The sequence below is a fragment of the Macaca mulatta genome, chromosome 7 (assembly GCF_049350105.2).
Source record: "Macaca mulatta isolate MMU2019108-1 chromosome 7, T2T-MMU8v2.0, whole genome shotgun sequence".
NCBI classification, from domain to species: Eukaryota; Metazoa; Chordata; class Mammalia; order Primates; family Cercopithecidae; genus Macaca; species Macaca mulatta.
Window position 1 is genome coordinate 166,798,990 of NC_133412.1, and position 20,906 is coordinate 166,819,895.

Below are 20,906 nucleotides of genomic sequence, written 5' to 3' on the forward strand. Positions count from 1 at the left end.
TCCTCCCTTTATTTTTTAACTACGACTGAAATCTAGCTGGTGGGAGAATAACCTGCGCTTTGGAAACCAGTGACCCTTGAATGTGTTGTCACTTCGAGTGGCCCCTGATTCTTAGCCAAGTTTACCTCGGTGGTCAATTTTAATTGATTTCACTTTCTTGGCTTCTAGAACTGCAGTTCCCACGTTAGAAGAGCAGTTGTCACCTGCTTCTCAGCAGGGTGCTGTGGTCGTCACGGAAACAGGCCTGTTCGGTACTGCAAGAGGTGCCACTCAAATCATCACAGTAATGAAGTGGGGGCCGCTGCGGAGACTCACCTCTATCAGACCTCCCCTCCGCCCATCAACACGCGGGAATGCGGTGCTGAGGAGCTGGTCTGCGCCGTGGAGGCCGTGATCAGGTAACATGCAGTTTCTTAGTAGCTACCTCTGACAACTCCACCTTGCTTTGAGCTAACCTCCGCACACTGAGATGTGCATATTTAATGCAACCTCAAATTCCCTTAGCCCAGCTGCTCACCTTCCCACAGTGTTGTAATGATGCTATTTTAATTCATGAATTCAATGAATATTTTTACGGATGCCAGTTATGTGCCAGGCACTATGCTGGGCACTTGGGAGGCAGGAGGGAATAAAATATAGTCTCTGCCCTTAAGTTACCTATGAAGGGACTAGAAAAACATAAGCATGTCATTGTGGTAAGGTTTGGTGAGCTCACTAACAGCCTTGGGGAGAGGGCGTTAGGGGAACTAAGTGAAGGGGCCAATCAGAGTGAAGCATATGAGTAGGCCTGACTTGACTGACAGCAGCATTAACCAGTTAGGAGGCGGGGCAGGCGACAAGCGCGAATTACCTGCACAGGAAACAGGTGTGGGACAACTCCAGGTAATTCCATACCGGGATAAACCACGACCCTGTGGAGTCAGACAGGGACAGCAGGGACAGGTCCTGCAGGCTACTGGGTTTTTCTTCTTCTATCACATGACCAAAAAAAAAAAAAAAAAAGGCAATTGAAATAACTTCTACACTTGCTCACTTTTTTGTCTGATACTCATCGAGGCAAGATGTTTTGTTTGCTTGTTTGTTTTTGTTTTGTTTTGTTTTGAGACAGAGTCTGTCTGTGGCCCAGGCTGGAGTGCAGTGGCGTGATCTCGGTTCACTGCAACCTCCGCCTCCCCGGTTCGAGCGATTCTCCTGCCTCAGCCTTCTGAGTAACTGGGATTACAGTTGCTCGCCCCCACGCCCGGCTAATTTTTCATATTTTTAGTAGATACGGGGTTTCACCATGTTGACCAGGCTGGTCTTGAACTCCTGACCTCAGATGATCCACCCGCCTCGGCCTCCCAAAGTGCTGGGATTACAGGTTTGAGCCACTGTGCCCGGCTCTAGACAAGATTTTTTTTTTTTTAATTAAAGAACCAATATGGCCGGGCTCAGTGGCTCACGCCTGTAATCCCAGCACTTTGGGAGACCGAGGCGGGCGGATCATGAGGTCAGGATTTCGAGACCAGCCTGACCAACATGGTGAAACCCTGTCTCTACTAAAAGTACAAAAATTAGCCGGGCGTGGTGGTGCCCGCCTGTGCTACTCAAGAGGCTGAGGCAGGAGAATCACTTGAACGCGGGAGGCGGAGGTTGCAGTGAGCTGATATCGTGCCACTGCATTCCAGCCTGGGGACAGAGCAAGACTCCGTCTCAAAAAAAAAAAAAAAAAATTAGAATTTAAGTTTTAAAAGATAGAGGCCAAGTCTTTTCTGTTTCTCTTATCCCAGTGGCTGACACATAGTAGAAATGCAATAAATGTTTGTCAAATCGAACATTATGGGAAGTTTGAAAAGAAATAAAAACACTCAGCCATACTGTTATCATCATCCTCAGTGTTGCTTGTGTTCTAATTTTATTCAACTGTGTGTTTTATTTCTATAACCATAATCACAGTGTATCCACAATTCTTTTTGAAATAACATTACACTATTAGCTTTTCTCCATGTCATTGCATAGTTTCCATATTTATCATTTTTAGTGGATATGTCATATTCATCTAGCTATAACTTACTTTTCTTTATCATTACATATTTAGACTGTTTCCAGTTTTTTACTTTTATAAGTAACTCTTTGAGAAATATTTTTGTACATAGTACTGTACCTATATTTTTTATTTTCTTAGGTAGATTACCAGATGTCAGGTACCTTGGTTCAAGGGGTATGAATATTTACATGGCTCTTAATACATTAGCAAGTTGCTTTTCAGAGCATGTGTGTGGATTTACAATGCCAACACCATGTATAAAACTTACCGATACTAAGTGTTGTTTTTTTAAAATTGGTACTTGTTTAGCAAATGGAAAAAAGAATTTTCACCGTTTCACTTTCGTGTCTTTGAATACCGGATGGTGAATATTTTTCCGTTTGGGTACAAGCTCCTCTATCTTTCCTTGTATCATGCATTTGCTGTCTGGATAGTTTCATGATAGATATAGAGGAAGCATTGACTTACAGTGGGATGGTTGGTGAACCAGAAGTCAGATGGGATCAATTCTGCTTGATGCTAATTGATTGGAGGAACTAGTCTCTTTGTGCCTCAGTTTGTTCATCTTTGAAATGGGAATGGAGTATAAAATAGTAAGAAAATAGAATGAGGCATCCTGGAGTAACTCATGATGCACAGTACTCAGTAACTCAGTAACACAGTACTCAATTTAAAGAAGAGCAATCCAGGGTGCCTGAGTACTCAGGAGGTACTTCCTCTGAATGGTCATGATCTAGAATGTGTTTTTTCACAGTCTAACTTGAAATCACACTTCTCTTTGGCAGCTTGTTGAAAGAAGCTGAGTTCCATGCTGAGCAGCGAGAATATGAGCTGAACCGGCGGCGGCAGCTGGGCCTCTCCTCTTCCCACCATTCCCTGGATAATGCTGACTTTGATAACAAGGACGATGATAAACATGATCAGAGGCTGCTCAGTCAATTCGGAATATGGTTCTTAGTAAGAAAAATAAGTTAACTATTCTCCACTTTCTTATTTCTCATTCCAAAATTGTACTGATGAGGAATTTTTCCTGTTCTTTTAAAAGGAGTAAATAGTGAAAAATTAACCTTAGCAAAGGGACTGAATTCTCTGTGGCAGTAGCTCTCAATCCTGAGCTGCATGTTAGATTTACCTAGGAAGGCTTTTAAAAACTAACAATGCCCATATCACATTCCAGAATCTTGGGAATTTTTTAAGAAGCTCTTGGCCATTGATTTTGATGAAGAGCCAGGTGTTAAAACCTACAGTATCAGGATCTAGACTGGTACAAGTAGGAAAGTTGCTAGTATATATTGTCAAGTACTGGATTCAATAACATTTATAGATAATTCACATTCCATCACCTACATGAAATTTTTCTTGAAACTTCAGTCTCTGTGGAGCTTTTTGTATATTTATGGTAAGTCTGTGTACACCAGAGAAGTTATAGCCAAAGTAATGCAAGGAATATGATTGCTATTGACTGATTTAACTTCAACATCTATTCAGTAGAGATCAAACATACAGATCTAACATCCCAAGCAAGCTGAATTTACCAGTGCTACAGAGAAGCAGGCTTTTGTTTTGCCCGTTGGAGACATTAATTCAGTCTCTATAGTGATGTATCTCTATTATGCTTGCACATTGTTCCGTGAAAGAGTCTTTACCAAACTGGCATTTAATTGCTGATTTCACATATCTTGCTTCCTAGAAGTTATTATATAATGACACAATAGCTACTACTGTGAACTCTTTGAAGGCAAAGACCATGCTTTATTTATTTATTTTATTCCTGGACCCTGCCATAGTACTCAATAAAAGATTAGTTCATAGTAAATGAATGAATGATGTTTTAAAAAGTCTATTTATGGGCTGGGCGTGGTGGCTTACGCTTGTAATCCCAGCATTTTGGGAGGCTGACACAGGCAGATCACGAGGTCAGGAGATTGAGACCATCCTGGCTAACACAGTGAAACCCCGTCTCTACTAACAATAGAAAATATTAGCCGGGTGTGGTGGCGGGTGCCTGTAGTCCCAGCTACTCGGGAGGCTGAGGCAGGAGAATGGTGTGAACCCGGGGAGGCGGAGCTTGCAGTGAGCCAAGATCGCGCCACTGCACTCCAGCCTCGGTGACAGAGCAAGACTCTGTCTCAAAATAAAAATAAAAATAAAAATAAAAAGTCTATTTATGATAGTGAATTGGGGGACTCCAAGGTATCTGAATTATTACTAATACAAAATTCTTAGTGAAATATGATCATTTTAGAAGTGAAATGTATATACATTATTTTCTTTGAGGATATGGATGAAATATTTTGTTGACCTAACTTTTGAGAAGCATTTATTTGGCGCATATTATATAATGGATTTCTTGTAGGAGAAAATGCTTAATTGGAAGGTGAAATCTTGAGGGAAAATGGTTGTTGCAATCCATCTATACCTGTAGGAAGGAACACAGTTTCTGGATAAGCGATCCCTGTTTTTAAGACTGCATATTTCAAACGGATTATCTGGGATATCTTTTTATTTTATTTTATTTTATTTTAATGCACCTGTTATAATTTTGTAAAGACAGATGGAAACTGAACAAGATTCTAATCTACATACTTCTAGGTGAGCCTCTGCACACCCAGTGAAAACACGCCTACAGAAAGCTTGGCCCGGCTGGTGGCCATGGTGTTTCAGTGGTTTCACTCCACTGCATATATGATGGATGATGAAGTGGGAAGTCTGGTGGAAAAGCTGAAGCCTCAGTTTGTCACCAAGTGGCTGAAGACAGTATGTGATGTTCGCTTCGATGTCATGGTCATGTGCCTTCTTCCTAAACCCATGGAATTTGCCAGGGTAAGTGGAGGCCTACAGCTCACACCTAGTTAGAGAGGAGGACTTGGGGAGAAGTGCTGCCTTAGCCATGCAGGTATTATCAGTGTCTGCAGAGGAGGAACATCTCTCCTTATTTTAATTAATATAGCTAAATGAATTTGGTAACTATATCTTGGGTGATGTGCTGCTTCGATGTTGATTTGGGATGAGGAAGAATGGCAAGATGCATTTGTGAGGTATCTTTAAGAATTTAAGGGACTATTCTTTCTCGACATTGCTGATTTTTTTTTGAAGTGGGATCTTGCTATGTTGCCCAGGCTGGCCGCCTTGAACTCCTGGGCTCAAGTGATCCTCCTGCCTCAGCCTCTGGAGTAGCTGGGAAGCTAAATATTTTTATTAAGAAAACAACAACAAAAAAGCCTTTCTATGAGGTTACTAGAGCTCAGTCCCCTTTTGGCTTAGAATCTTGGGAAAGATTACCATTCAACTAGGGGAAATGTTTTTTTTTCTTTTTTTAATAATGTATGTATCTACAGATGAATGATAGAAGTCCCTGCCCTGCCATTTGAAATGCCAAAAAGGTTCAGGGTGAGACAAAATGCACCTATTCCTCTCGCTTAAGAACAGATTTCTCTATGCTGATCCTCTTGCTTCTGCCTCAGTGGATCACATCTGAGAAGATCCCATGTTTCTTTTCTCCTTTTCTTCTTTTTAAGACAGGGTCTCACTTTGTCACCCAGGCTGGACTGCAGTGGCATAGTCATACTCACTGCAGCCTTGAACTCCTGGGCTCAAGAGATCCTCTCACCTCAGAGACTATAGGCATGTATCACTACATACATCTAATTAAAAAATTGTTTTGGTAGAGATGGGGGTCTCTCTATGTTGCTCAGGCTGGTCTCAGACTCTTGGCCTCCAGCGATCCTTCTGCCTCAGCCTCCCAAAGTGCTGGGATTATACAGGCATAAGCTGCTGTGAGCAACCCATATTTTTTGAATATGATATAATTTGCGTCTAACCCAGAAAGGTGGATGTCCAGAATCAGGTTTTGGCAGTAATACGTGAAAGTTTTTTTCCAAGTATTTTCAGTTTTATTTTCATTTGTGATTTTTTATTTCCTTTCAAAGAGATCTTGAGGCAGTTTTCAGTAGAAACCTGTGCTAAAGTAGGACATTTAAGGATAAAACAGAGCACAGACCATCTATAGGGGTAACTTTTATTGGATTTTTAGGACTCAGAGTGATCTGTGCATTTATGGAGATGTACTTCTTTCTTCTTTGGTGCCACCTACTGACTCACTTAGAAAATTGAATTTTTGCCTAATGGAAATTTCCCATTTACTGACATTCTTTGCCTGTGTTGATATGTTTTCTGTTATTATGTCTCTTGGAATAGCGAAGGATTGATGTGACATGCTTCTGGAAAATGAGAAGAAATGATTATGTTGAGAGAAAAACTTTTCTTATTCCAACTTAGGTGCAGATGTTTTGGGGCCTGCAAATTAACTGATAATAGTTTAACTGGAGAGAAGACAAAGTTTATTTATGAGTACATGTGGGAGATCTCAGTAATAAATTACTTCCTGATTAGCCAGAGATACAAGATTTATATCAAACTTAACAAACGGTTTACTTAAGGGCTTCAGTGAGAAGGTATAGAAGTTCCATTGGGTTTTTTAATGCCATGGGAGCTGGGCAAGAACTGGGCTATCTCCACAGCAGCTGAATTCATAGGAAACTCCTTTGGAGGGGGATAACAGAAAGGTATTCTCTGGAGACTCTGCTTGAATCACATAATGGAAGTTCAGATAAGATTTCTTTTTGCATCTTCTTTAGCTTAAATGTTTTCACTTTAAAATAATCTTTATACCAACTCTAGGGTTTCAGTGGATAACATTTCCCTCATCTGAAACTTCCCTTGAAGTTTCAACATACATGAAAGAAGCTAGGTTGATTGCTATAGAGGGAAGATTTGGGTTAGAAATTGTGAGGTAAGAGATCTGCAGAGGGGAACAAGAGCATAGAATGAGGAACCAGAAAAGCACAGATTAATGGTTGGGATAGATTATAAATCTAGGTTTTGAGTATGGAGGGCAGGCAGTTGAGAAGATGTCTAGATGTTGGTCTTGAAGCATGTTTAGATGGTAGAGTGAGAACATCAGTGTCACAGTTACGGTTATTTTCCAGAGCACAGCAGAGAAGGAGATGAGTGTTTGGTGAACTTCCAGAGTGGACCAAACTGTTGTAGCAATAAGTCCTTTGATTTGTATATCATATTATCCCACTTCAGCTTTTAGGGCTTTGTAAGAAAATAACCCAGAGTCTTAATAATGATCTAGGAAGTTAGGGTTTAGTTCTCAGTGATGCCATGTCAGGTGGGTAGGAGAAAAGTTGTGTTAATTACTGGCCAAATGGGCAAGACAGTAGGATCTAGTTTACCAAGAGGTGAAAAATATCTCAAAGGTCATGAACAGGACTAGAATCTGATCACTCACAAGGGGGGGTTATAGTTTTTCATCAAAACATAAAATTTCTCTCTACAATCACCTGCACTTTGACCAAAGATAATCAAAGTAAGACTACTTTTGGTTACAAAATTAGTCTCATTTAATTTGGTCTGATCATTTGCACAAGCACGGCAAGATGGTAATTGACCATTTAGGGCTTTTCAAAGTTTGCATTGCCGGAACTCTTATAAGGAATCTCAGATTGGAATTTTAAAAGTTTCTTGATGCTAGAAGTCAAGCCAAGAACTTGTCATCAGATTTCATCTGCAATACTTATAGATTTGGGTGAATTCCTTTCTCCTTGAAGTCTCCCAAATATTCTAAGTTTCCTAGGAAGTGACCTTTTTCCCCCCCCTTAAGGCTGAGAATTCTGTAATGCAGTTATCGGATCAGTTTTTCCAAGAGGGCTTTGAAAACACTGGCTGCATAAAGTCAATCTTGGTTCCTTAAAACTGTTTAGTCATATCAGGTTCCACACAATTCACAAATATGACATTCTGCAAAGGCTTGGTAATATAACTGTAACTGCCTGATGGGTTCTTCCTGCCTTCTGCACAAACAACATCAATTCACGGAATTGAGTAAAGAAAGCGTTTAATTGACATGAGGCTGGCCGTGCCACACAAGAGACTGAGTTATTGCTCAAATCAGTCTCATCAAAGGCTTGTAGGTTAGGAGGTTTTCAAAGCCAATTTGGAGGAAGGAGTCGGGGTGGCTAGGCAGTGGGTGCTAGCTGCTGCTGATGGTTGGGTTGGAGATGAAATCATAGGGAGTTGAAGCTGTCCTCTTATGCTGAGTTGATTATGGATGGGGACACAGGAGGGGCTGGCAGCTCCAGGTGGAGCCATGGGTGTCAGACATGCAAAAAACATGAAAAGCTGTCTCAAAAGGCTAATCTTAGGTTCTACCATAGTGATGTTATCTGCAGGAATAACTGGAGAAGCTGCATAAATTGTGACCTCTAGAATAACAGCTGGCAACCATTTATGTCTATACCTTAGCAGAATTCAGGCTCCTTTTCCTCCTCCTAGCCTTGTGGTCTCTTTAGAAAGGCATTTGAAGTTTGGGGAAGGGCTACTATCATTTAAACTATAAGCTAAATGTCTCCCAAAGCTAGCTTGGCAGCTTAAATGCTAAAGGCAAGAGGGAGGTTGGCTAGATCCGATCTCCTCCACTGTCATTATTTTCTCACTGTTATCATTTTTGCAAAGGCGGTTTCATAACCAAGTTTCCCAATTATGTCCTGTTAAAAGCAGAACAGATTCTTATTCAACTTATGCAAATAGCTATAATGCTATGAAAATAAGAATATTCAATAAGAGCTTCTGAATTCTGGAGGAATCAACTAGAGAGGAAAAGGATATATTTCATTTTTGTTTACAAAGGTATAAATCTACCAAATTATTGTGAGTAATAGATAGCTTAGGAGAAAAGAGAAAGGGGTTCCTTGTATCTGAAAAACAGAACATTGATTGAAAAACTAGCAATGTTCTAAACAAAAAATGATACAAATTATAATCATTTATCATTCAGTCCTATGTAATTCAGTCTTGTTCTGCTTGATTGAGTTAGCAGTTAATGAACCCATTAGCTGCTCCACTAGAGTTCTGGCAATCCTTACTCAGTCCAATGGTATGATCTCAATTATTTAAGCAACGTCACCAGAAGCCTGTACTCCAGAGTATCTGTCATAGTCCTTTCCACGGATCTCAGAGACAATCTGTTTATGTTGAAAATAAGCGTTCTTGCTAGTAGCTGATTGCAAGAGTTTTCAGAAAAACATCAGATAACAATTACTATCTGAAAATAGTCATAGTTAAAGATGGGCTGAAAGTTCACTGTGACACAGTTGACAAGGCAGTTTTGTTGTTTCTGTAGCATGAAACATTAAAATAATAACAAAATGATAACTGATAATGTTTTGTCATTGTTGTCTACCATCAGACAAAGAAGCATAAAGATGTATCATGCCAACAAGGGCATTGACAAATTTCTAGGAACTTTATATAATTCACGAAATATTTATATTCATAACATTTACCTATATAAATGTAACCTAAGGACAGTTAAACATCTCTTTTTATTTGGCAATGCTTTCCATAGAATTCAACATATCAAATAAACCTAATTAGTTTAGCATATCTTTTTATAGGTAAGAACAAATCCTTTGAGATTTTCAAGGGTCTCTCTGGGAAACTTCAGTCAGTTCAAGACCAGGATTTTATTTAGGATTTGGCTTTGGAAAGGCAAAATACCAAAAGTTATCAGAAATGTCAAAAGATTTGAATACTTGATTAACCAACATTACAGGTCACTGTGAAATAATTCTTAGCTATTTATTTAACGTATATGATACCAAGAGATTTCAAAAGTAAATACGGGGAGTAACACAATTGTAAGAAACAAAAAGAGAAACAAAACTTAGTTCTTTTAACATTTAGAAAACTTGGTTCTCTTAAATAATCTAGGACATGATAAAGACAAAAAGCACAGGAAGGCCAGGAGTGGTGGCTCATGTCTGTAATCCCAGCACTTTGGGAGACCGAGGTCAGAGGATCACTTGAGCCCAAGAGTTTGAGATCAGCCTGGGCAACCTAGGGAGACCTTGTCTCTACAAAAAATTTTTAAAAAGTTAGCCTGGTATGTTGGCTCACACTTGTAGTCCCAGATACTTGGGAGGCTGAGGTGAGAGGATCACCGGGAGGTTGAGGCTGCAGTGAGCTATGATCATGTACTTGCACTCCAGCCTGGGTGACAGAGTGAGACCCTATCTCAAAAAAAAAAAAAAATCATAGGAAATTATTCTGATACGACACAGAGTCTTTGTTTCTGTCTTAGTTTCTTCAGTTTGTTTGGGCTGCAATAGCAAAATACCATAGACTGGGTAGCTTATAAACAACAAATTTCTCACAGTTGTGGAGGCTGGAAAGTCCCAGATCAAGGCAGATTTAGTGTCTGGTGAGGGTCTACGTTCTGATTCATAGATAGTGCTTTCTGGCAGTGTCCTTATGTGGTGGAAGGGGCAAGCTCTCTGGGGTCCCTTTTATAAGGGCATTCATTCACAAGGGCTTTGTCCTCATGATCTAGTCACCTCCCAGTAGGCCCCACCTCCTAACATCATCACATTGGTGATTAGGTTTCACCATAAGAACTTTGCGGGGACACAAATATTCAGACTGGTAGTTTCCTAGGCAGGTATTTCAAAAGGTAAAGAGAAACCTTTTACAACCTCTTATTAAGAACAGTAATAAGATAATCTAAAAAATATTGTTTTTTTAAGAGAGAGAAAACGAAACTCTAGTTTTGCATCAGTATACTGTTAATATTAAAGCTCATTTAAAAATCTTACATAAATCTATTCAATCTTAGCCTACATGACCACACAAGATAAAATTTTCTTTCTCTGTCTTCCCTGCACTTCCCTTTCAGGTTTTGAGCCTTTCCTCTTCCTCATTCAGGAATGATGAATAAACAACTCCTTTAGGAAAGAATTGCTCCTTTAGGAAAGAATTGCTCTTTTCCCCGTAACAAAACCACATTCTACATTACTTGAATACTTTGCATACAGAGGTTTTTCCTTCATCCTGATTATATCTAGTAGTTCAATTTGCATATGATTGATTATAATTTTCAACCCTTATTATCCTTTATTTTCCAGAGAAAACTATTAAGTAGACAACTGTGAATTGCCGGTTGTGTATCAGTATTTTTTGGCATTTCAGCAAAGTTTGTGAATATACCATCTCACAATTTCTAGAGGCATATTCTTCTTCTTAGTACGATTCCCCAGTGTGGCAAAAAGAACATCCTTTTTAACAAACCCAAATGTCTTTAGTATCTGTAAAAAATAAGAAGCTAAAAGCAGTTAAACTTATGATCAGCAATTAATGTGTTAATATTTTATCCTACTTAGAAGTGATCTAGATTTTCAATGAATATCTGCCATTTAATTTAACTTAGTATACCGTTAAGGGTTCAAGTTACCAAAAAGATTTTGAAAACTACATCTAAGCAGAAACATTATAAAACACAATTACTGTTGATATAAACTATGTCAGAATAATGATTCTATTTAATTAAAGTCAAATCTGTAAATTCTAAAGTCTTAAACATTGGTAAATATATTAGTTTATTTGAGTAGTAAGCCCAGGTAAGAGCAAAACATGTGCTCAGCATGGTACTCAATGCTGATAATTCTGAAAACACAGATGTTTTTATTAAAACGACAATATTATACTTGTCTCATTTACAGATTTACTGAAATCACATACACTTGAAATCATTTGGGTTAGTTCCTGTGTTTCTGAGAGTTTTAGGAATATTTTATTTGTATATGTTAAAATAAAAACCTTAGACAAATTATATTTAACAGAGATTAATTGAGCAAAGGACAACTCAAATCAGGCAGTCTCTGAACCAGAATAGATTCAGAAAGGCTCCAGCATAGCCATGTGGTGGAAAAAAAAGACAGGAAAAGAAAAGCAATGTACAGAAAATGGAAATGAGGTACAGAAACCGCCAGATTGGTTACATCCTGGTGTTTGCCTTATTAACAGTTGGCTGCCTTTGATTGGCCAAAAGTCAGTGATTGGCACAACAGTAGGTTACGATCTGTTTATACATGCAGTTAGGTTACAGTTCACTATGTATGAATAGAAACCATTGGGCCAAACTTAGAATATGTAAGAAGACAGTGCTAGGCTAGACTTAATTTAACATGTAAGTGTCTATGTTTTGCAACTGTCAATCTGAATTAATCAAAAGGATCAGAAACCAGTTTTAAAGCATGTATTTAAGCAAAAAGCTGGGAATGGCCATTCAGCAAACCTAGACTTCAGAGAAATGGGGTCAGTGCTCTGCAGTTAAAAGTTAAGGCCTTGCTTATATAGGCAGAAAACAAAGAAATTGAGCAGGATTATAACATTTTCTGCACAAGGGTGGTTTATAAATTGCAACAATTTAGCTAGTTACAGTTTGTTTTCATTTCCATACAGCTAGTGTTCATTGCCTTTCCAATTTAAAAAAGTATATTTAACATTTCATCCTAGACAATATGATAGTCATGAAGTCTCTGTGAGAGAGGAAAGAGGAAGTTCCAGCCTGGCCAACACGATGAAACCTTGTCTCTACTGAAAATACAAGAATTAGCTGGGCATGGTGGCGTGTGCCTGCATTCTCAGCTACTCGGGAGGCGGAGGTTGCAGTGAGCCAAGATTGCGGCTCTGCACTCCAGCCTGGGAGACAGAGCAAGACTCCATCTCTCTCTCTCTCTCTCTCTCTCTCTCTCTCTCTCTCACACACACACACACACACACACACACACTCCAAAAAAAAAAAAAAGGAAGGAGTCTTCCCTGGCTCAATTTAGTCATTTACTACATTTTACAAAATAATGTAAGTAAGAAAAAAGGCTAATCTGCAATCAGAGAAACAAGGTTACAGTTGCCTAGGTTGCAGCTGCCTGTTTACGTGACTCAGGTCCCATAATCACATTCCCTTAAATATTTTAAAGTTCCAACAGCTTCGATTTTGAGTTACTTATTTCACAAAACCCATTTAGAATAGAGGTCTCTTAAGGAATTTTCTAAAGTAATTTGGCAATATTCTCTGGAAGTAAGAAGATACCACATACACGTAATGTATATACATATGTTACAGACCACAGGCTCCTTGGCTTTCCATGTAAGGGAAATTAATATGGGGCCAAGAGGACTTCCTAGATAAGGCTTTATTTTCAGGATTTGTTCTCAAGTGCAAGGGAGACAGTGGAGGCACAAGAATCCTCCAACTGGTTCCCCCCAAAAAGCTGGTAGGATTTATTTTTTTAAGCCAAAGCACGGGAATTGAAATCAGCGGTAGAGTATAGAGGCTGGGTTGGGCAATGCATGTTAGGGGTAGAGTATGCAGGTCAGCAAAGCTGGTTGTGATGGTTGTCTTGAGTTATGGGTCACCTGCTGGTCTGGCCAGTGGCAACAAGGCTGTAAATCAGTTGTTCAGCATTCCTTCCTGAGGTGGGAGACTCAGCAACCTTAGTTTAATTTTGGATCTCCCAAGGCCAGTGTCTGGAATTGTTTAAGTAGAAGGCATGGTTAAACATATAAGAGCACAGAAGAACAATACAGAATGGTTGTTTTCTTTGTATGACTATTAGTGGATATGCATTGATGAGGTAGTGTTATGGGTTTTGAGATCAGTGGGAATGCATGAAAGAACTCTCTAGTGGGTGTGAGCTGAAGCCAAGCCCCTTCCTTACTGTCTCATTCCCCTCTGAGAGATTTAACTCTCGTTATTCTTAAGGAAAAAGGACTGAAGATCTCATCTTCTGAAGCTATACTGAACAGCTATGCTGAACAGGGTTGTTGTCCCGGTCTAACCTCAGAGGAACATAGAAATCTCTCACTGACTATTCTAGAGACATATAGGGACTAGAATCCTCCTGGGATGGTATAGGTTGGAATCCTTGGGCCATCATTAGCTCAACTTAGAACTGTTGAAGTCTGGAAGGCATAAACTTTAACCATCTGTATGCCTGTTGAATATAACAAATAATTATTTTAAAAATCAAATAGCACCCAGTGATAATTAGTAAACTGCCTAAGTCCAGTTTAACAATGCTTATGAGAAGAAATCAGATGCTATTTGGAATTTAAGTGAATAGGCTAGAGAATGAGTCTCCTGGTGTCTGAAATATACGGCAAACATACTTTTAATAAGAGACATTTCTATGGAAACAAAAGAAAAACAACTGTTAATGGTGGGCGTTATTAGGCTCAAAGCATCTTTAGTTACAGAGGAGGAGGGTGGTGGCAATTTTTCATGTTTTTTTGTTTGTATTATAAAGAATAAGCCTTAGTTTGCAGAGCCTTAGGAAAAAGGTAGTAGCAATTTCATTGAGTTTAAATCAGAAAAGTGGAAGAAAATTTTTAAAATGTTGGTTTGGAGACTTGCAGCTCAAAAAATAATATTAAAAAGCTCAAAAACGACAGATAAGACTAGAACCTACAACAGGTGTATTATATTCTTTTTCTCTTCAGTCTCTCATTTTTATCAAAGACAAATTATGATAGGACTGATGCATTTACAAAATAAATTTTAGTTTCATTATACTTGTTTTGATTATTTGTATGAAGTGCAGCAAGAGTAATTATTTGCCGTGTATACTTTTTTTTTTTTTTAATTGGCTTTGCTGGAACTTTGTTTCGTAAGGATTCTCAGATTAGACTTTTTAAAGCTATGAGCCTAGCTACGGATTTATCTGTGCCTGCAAACACTTCTATGAATTGGATGAATTCCTCCCCTCTTGAGGTCCATAGATAACTTGGGGCTCCTGGACCTGTTAGAAAGTGAGATTCTTTACTTACCATAGGTCAGGAACCCTGTACGAGGCCTGCATAGACAGGATATGAGGGCAATTTTTCCAATGAACTTTTATTGTCTTTATACCTCAGTTTTTAGAAAAGTGGTATGAAAGCATGTAATTCTCATCAAAGCCTTGATAAAATAACCAGTTTCCCCAGTTGTGTCCTGTTACAAAAGAAAACAGATTCTTATTGCATGTATGCAAACAACTATATTACCCTAAGTTAAGAATACTCACATATAGTTTCCAAATTGTGCAGAAATCAGGTAGAGAGAAAGAAACATGCTCAAAATTTTGCTTATAGGTTATAGTTTATTCAATTGTTTAAAGTTGTAAATAGTTTAAAAGGGAAAAAAGTTTTCTTGACTCTGAAAAACAAAACAAAAAGTGTCAGCAGCATTTCAGGAAGAAAGTTCATAAAAAGATTATTTCAATCTCCTATTCGTTTAGTCCATGAAATTAACTCCTGTTCTGCTTGATATTTACGGACACATTAGCTCTCCAAGAGGGTCTTACAAGTTTTTCCCTCCATTCTAATGACTCAATCGCCAAAGTTGTCAGAGACCTGCATTCAAGAGTATCCGTGAGAATCCTGTAGCTGATTATAAACCTTCTTTTGGAATAGATCAAGACAAGATGATTGTCTGTGGATGACAAGAGTCTTAAGACAGCCACACTTAAAGATGCAATCAACAGGGAAATCTGGTCATTTCTGTGGCACATAATAATTTAACATAACAATCTTAATTGTTATTGATATCAGATACTTAGGCATATCAGAATCATAGGAATCTTATATAACTTTGGAATACATATTAATAACATATTTATATGAATATAATCTAAAAAATGCTAAACACCATTTTAAATGAGATAGTGTTTCCTGTATGGTTTTAATATACCAAATAAGCTGCATTTGTCTCTTTTGGACTTCAGAGGACCTACTATACAAAACGGTTAATTAGGTCAAAAAAGGCTTAATTCAGGATTTGATTTTGGAAAGCTTGTTAAATATCAAAATTTAAAACATCTGACATTACAAAATAGGACCACAATTTATTTATTTAACCAACATGATTAACTCAAATATTTCTAAACAGCAAAAATCCTTTAGTCTTTCATAGAGAGAGGACTCAGCTTTCCAAATAAACAGACCCAATAAAGACAGCATGGCTGGGCACAGTGGCTCACGCCTGTAATCCCAGCACTTTGGGAGGCCGACGTGGGTGGATCACAAGGTCAGGAGTTTGAGACCAGCCCGGCCAACATAGTGTAACCCCATCTCTACTAAAAATACAAAAATTAGCTAGGTGTAGTGGACATGCCTGCAGTCCCAGATACTTGGGAGGCTGAGGCAGGAGAATCACTTGAACTCAGGAGGTGGAGGTTGCAGTGAGTTGAGACCATGCCATTGTATTCCAGCCTGGCTGACTGGCTGGAGCAAGACAGATCCCCCCTGCCAAAAAAAAAAAAAAAAAGGAAAAGTCTGTCTCTTTCTTTTTCCTGTAGGCGAATGAAAATCTTGCTCAAAAGGGAAAACCAAATTTTACCTTTGCATTAGTATATTAATACTAAAGCTAATTTCAATAACATTTTATAAACAAATCTATCTAATTTTAACCAGTTTGACCATAAGGTAAGATTTTTATAACCCTTTATAATTTTTTGTTAAAGAGCAGATAAATGCTCCAGGAAAACCCTATTGTTCTGATACATGAGCCCAGATTCTGGGCCTGTGTTAGAGAGCTTTTATTTTAATATTTAATTTATGGAAAAACTAAATAATACCTTTTTAATTTTAGTCGACTAGCTCATACACAGAATTTCTGTTTCAAGATTAATCTTTCTCAAATCTTCTCCAACTGGCTTAAACTTTCAGTTATATTCTATCTTTATTTTAACCCCAAACAATCCTTTAACCCTCTAAATTAGACAAAATTAGTTTGTCTTTTAAAAACTACATTCCCATGCCTTTTTATTAAAAACACTTAATTTTTATTTTTAGTGTATGCAATTTTAATTCTCTACCAAGTACAAAGCCTGGGCCACAGGAACTACAGATAATATGTGACTCTTTTCCAGTACAGCTAGGGAGTGTGGCTAATTCTATATATCTCCAGGCCTTACCTAGAATCTAATGGCCGCAAAGCAGGCAAGTCAAACAGTTATCAAAAGTCATAGAAACAGTTTATAACCTTAAAGCGCCTAGCAAGGGCAGTTTCTGACCTGCCTAATTTAGACTGAATGCCTAAATTTTAAAGACATTTTAATTTTATTTTACTTGTAGTCTTTAAAACTGTCTTGATTTACCAAAGATTACTAAAGCCATGTGAACTAAAGGGCATTAAAGTGTTTGTTTTTCTGATAAAATATATTATTTAAGCATTTATTTTTCTTTAAGCCAATTCATTGGAGGTCTTTTACATATTTTGGTAATAAGACATCACATACATGACATGTATAAATACACAGACAGAGAAGCAGATCTGGTAGAGTTATAAGATTCTTCATTTGCCAGTTTTTAAGATTTTCTTTCTTTTTTTTAAATTAATTTTTGAGATGGAGTCTCTTTCTGTCGCCCAGGCTGGAGTGCAGTGGTGTGATCTTGGCTCACTGCAACCTCTGCCTCCTGGGTTCAAGCGATTCTCCTGCCTCAGCCTCCCAAGTAGCTGGGACTGCAGGTTCATGCCATCATGCCTGGCTAATTTTTGTATTTTTAGTAGAAATGGGGTTTCACCATGTTGGCCAGACTGGTCTCAAATTCCTGGCTTAAAGTGACCTACCTGCCTCAGGCCCCCGAAGTGCTGGGATTACAGGTGTGAGCCATCACACCTGGCCAAGATTTCTTTCTTATTTTATTTTAGATAGACCATCAATCTTTTGATTATCTGTCCTCTGCCCTAAATAATTATCAGTGAGGTAACTCTAAATTTGCGTTTTAAAAGGGACAATTCTTAGGTGAAATAAGATAGGTAATTTATATTTTACTTAAACCAAGAGAGAAATGGTGTGAGTAAAAGTTTAGGTGAGACGGACAGGAAAAACAGATACCATTACATGTAGAGATTTCTTTAAAGATGTAAGGTTTTAAATCGGGTTCAGAGTGGAGCCTTTTAAAGAACAAGGCCAGGAAAGCATGCAGTTTTTAGGGCCTAGTAGTTGGGCACAGCTGGAAGGCAGAACAGATCTCCCAAAATCAAGGATCCCATTTTTACACCAAATACTGGGTCCCCCGAAAAAGGGAAGTGCTGTGAGACAAGACAGTGCAATGCTTTCATAGCGTATTTTATTGTACAGACATTTCCCCAAGGCTGCTGGACAACCCAACCTCAATTAGTCTGCTCTGTAATCAGCCCATCCTCCATTTCATACCTTCTAGGTGCCCAAGAGCATGGCTTTTTAGGTAAACACACAAAGAAAGGAGTATCACCCTGTAGTAATAGCCACTCACTGTAAGCAACTGCCATTGGACATTTAAAAAAAAATATGCCTCTTATTTAGCTATTGCACATTAAGATTCAACTTTTCTAAATAATGCAAAATAATTTCTGATGCCCCCAGAAGTCAAAAAGATCAGGTAACTAAAACAGAACAGAGCCTCAGATTTTGAGAAGTATCTGTCTGCTTACAATTCTTTGGGTTCTACTTGGAAAACAGAGGTTTTTCCCAAAACAGCAGTTTGTGGTGCCTCTTCTGTTTCTCTCAAGGAGTTCCAGGCTGTCAGAAATTACCTTAAGTCCTCTCATGCAGGGCAGTGAGGGCATGTGTGCCAGAGGACAGAGTAAATGGAGAAACAATTCAATCAACTGAGAAAAAAAAAACAAAAAACAAACAAACCCAAAAACCCTTTTTTGAAAAAAACAAGATCCAAGAAGAGAAAAAAGCGTAATGGCCTTCTAAATGTATATATAGCTTGGATATCCCCTTTTAATTAATCTTGTTTACCATAGAGCTCGTTAAAAAAAAACCCTTTTAAATTTTTAATTGCCAGACCATTATCTGGCTGTTAGGGACAAATAGCCAGCACCTCTGGCATTTAAGCCTTTTATTCTCTGAAAGGGATTTTCCCAAGTGCAACTGTTACTAGAAAAAGGGCTCTTGATCCAGACCCCAAGAGAGGGTTCTTGGATCTCACACAGGAAGGAATTCAAGGCAAATGGCAGAGTGCAGTGAAAAGAGAGAGTTTATTGAAAGCTACTCCGCTACAGAGAAGGGCATCCTTAAGTTTTTCTCGTATAGGGGTCATCTCTATATAAAAGCTAAGCTAAGCCATGTCTATGTAAGGGTGAGCAGAGAGCATGACAAAATTTATATTCTGTTGATTTAAAGAAAACTATCCTTGACGTTTTAGTGTGTGAATACATCAAACCATAACCATAACAATCTTGAAGGCATATTTTGTTATGGGTATTGGGAATCTGGACTTTCTGCTATTGTGGGAGTGTGTCTTTGCTGGTATCTTAGGCTGTTTCCTCAACTGTCAATGTCTTTTGACTGTGGGTAGTGACCAGCAAGGAATATGCCCATTTAATCTGAAGATGGAGCTGAACTTAAAATGGGGTTGCTCTGGCTCTCCTAGGTTCCTGCTTCCCTAACAAATCCAATAAGCCTTAATTAAGGTTATGATTTAACCATGGCTGCACAAAGTGTCTACAAAGAGATTACGAGCAGTTTTTACAAGATGTAGAATCACCTCCAAGATAGCTCAGAGAAAGGAAAATTCAAGACAGAAAATCACAAGCTGCCTGACATGACCCTGAAAATTTCCACCCTCTGAATGGCAGAGATGGAGAGAGAGTACCCCCATATGGTCACAAAGACAATGGAGGGAAAAAGAATAAATAAATGACAAAGGTCACATAAATATCAAACCAGAAAGGACTCATTCCCTAAGCTGGGAATTGAACCCATGCCACTAGTCATGAAAGGGCAAAGCCTTAGCCACAGAGCTACAGTATGGTGCAGTTGCTATTGTTCTTCCCAGAAGTAATCTAGAGCAGACAGTTTAAAGTTTGCAAAGGATTTTAACTGCTTAAGAGAATCCTTAAGGCTAGCCATGACATTATCATGTGTCCTTTCAGACTGGCTGCCTTACGTGAACTTGAAAATTTCCACCCTCTGGATGGCAGAGACTGAGAGAGAATACCTCCACATGGTCAAAAAGTCAAGCTCTCAAGGACATGAAACAAGACAAGAGGGAAACCTCATTTGATTTTTGTTTCAGGGACCCATAGCAAAGTTTGTAACTGACTAGTCTGCTGGGCTGGCTCAAACGGCAGACTTGTAGGGGTCCTATGCCCACATTCTATTCTGTGGCAACCCCTCTGTGACAGAACAACGCAGAATGACAAATTCATACCACAAAATACAGCAGATTCACTACAACCTAAGACTAGTCTCACACATCTTTTTTCTCATTAATCAAAACCTTGCAGAGGAGAGGAACAGGGATGAATTTTTTTTTTTTTTTTTTTTTTTTTTTTTTTTTTTTTTTTACCATTTACTTAACTGGTTTGCACAGAGAGCGAGAGGCTGGGACCCTGGCTGTAAGAAATCCTTACCATTTTGCCTGCATGCCAGGGTTTTGGTTTCCCTCTCTCTGCAGCTTCTAGAAGAGCAGAGCAGCTTTTGATGACCCTGTTCGCTGGGCTATAACTGTGGAGGCCAAGCTGTGTTATAAAAGAAAATCTTCCTTTTCTGTTTCATGGCACCATAGACAAAAGCCTCTCATTTTTGCAAGATGCCACCCAGTGGGCTGCATGGGGGAATAAGATGTCAAATTAAACACATAAAAAGGAAAAATGGATCGGGATGTGAGTGATACAAACTCTGGACCCATGTGCTGCCACTTCTCTCTTCTCAAAGACAGCACTGATAAAATAAAAACTTCAGCTGAATTAAATTTAAAAGAGTTTAATTGAGCAATGAACAATTTGCGAATCAGGCAGCCCCCAGAATCACAGCGGATTCACAGAGACTCTAGCACAGCTACGTGTGCTGTGCTGGAGTATAAAGATTTATAAACAAAAACAGGGAAGTGACCTACAGAAATCGGCCATGAGGTACAGAAACAGCTGGGTTGGGTACAGGTTGGCGCTTGCCTTATTTGAACACAGTTTGAACACTTAGCAGTCTATATGAGTGGTTCAGGTATGGCCGCTGGGATGGGCCAAGACTCAGTTATTGTTTCAGACACATAATACTAAGTTAGG

General features: G+C 38.7%; 1 protein-coding gene across 4 annotated transcripts in view; it reads left to right on the forward strand.

Moving 5' to 3' along the window:
* Positions 1-20,906, forward strand: part of UNC79 (unc-79 homolog, NALCN channel complex subunit) — a 365,110-nt gene that overhangs the window by 194,862 nt on the left and 149,342 nt on the right. For all 4 annotated transcript variants that reach the window (NM_001194012.2, XM_077937833.1, XM_077937832.1 and 1 more), the window contains 3 exon segments: positions 169-398; positions 2,812-2,983; positions 4,619-4,849. In NM_001194012.2, coding sequence (NP_001180941.1) covers positions 169-398; positions 2,812-2,983; positions 4,619-4,849 — 633 coding nt within the window.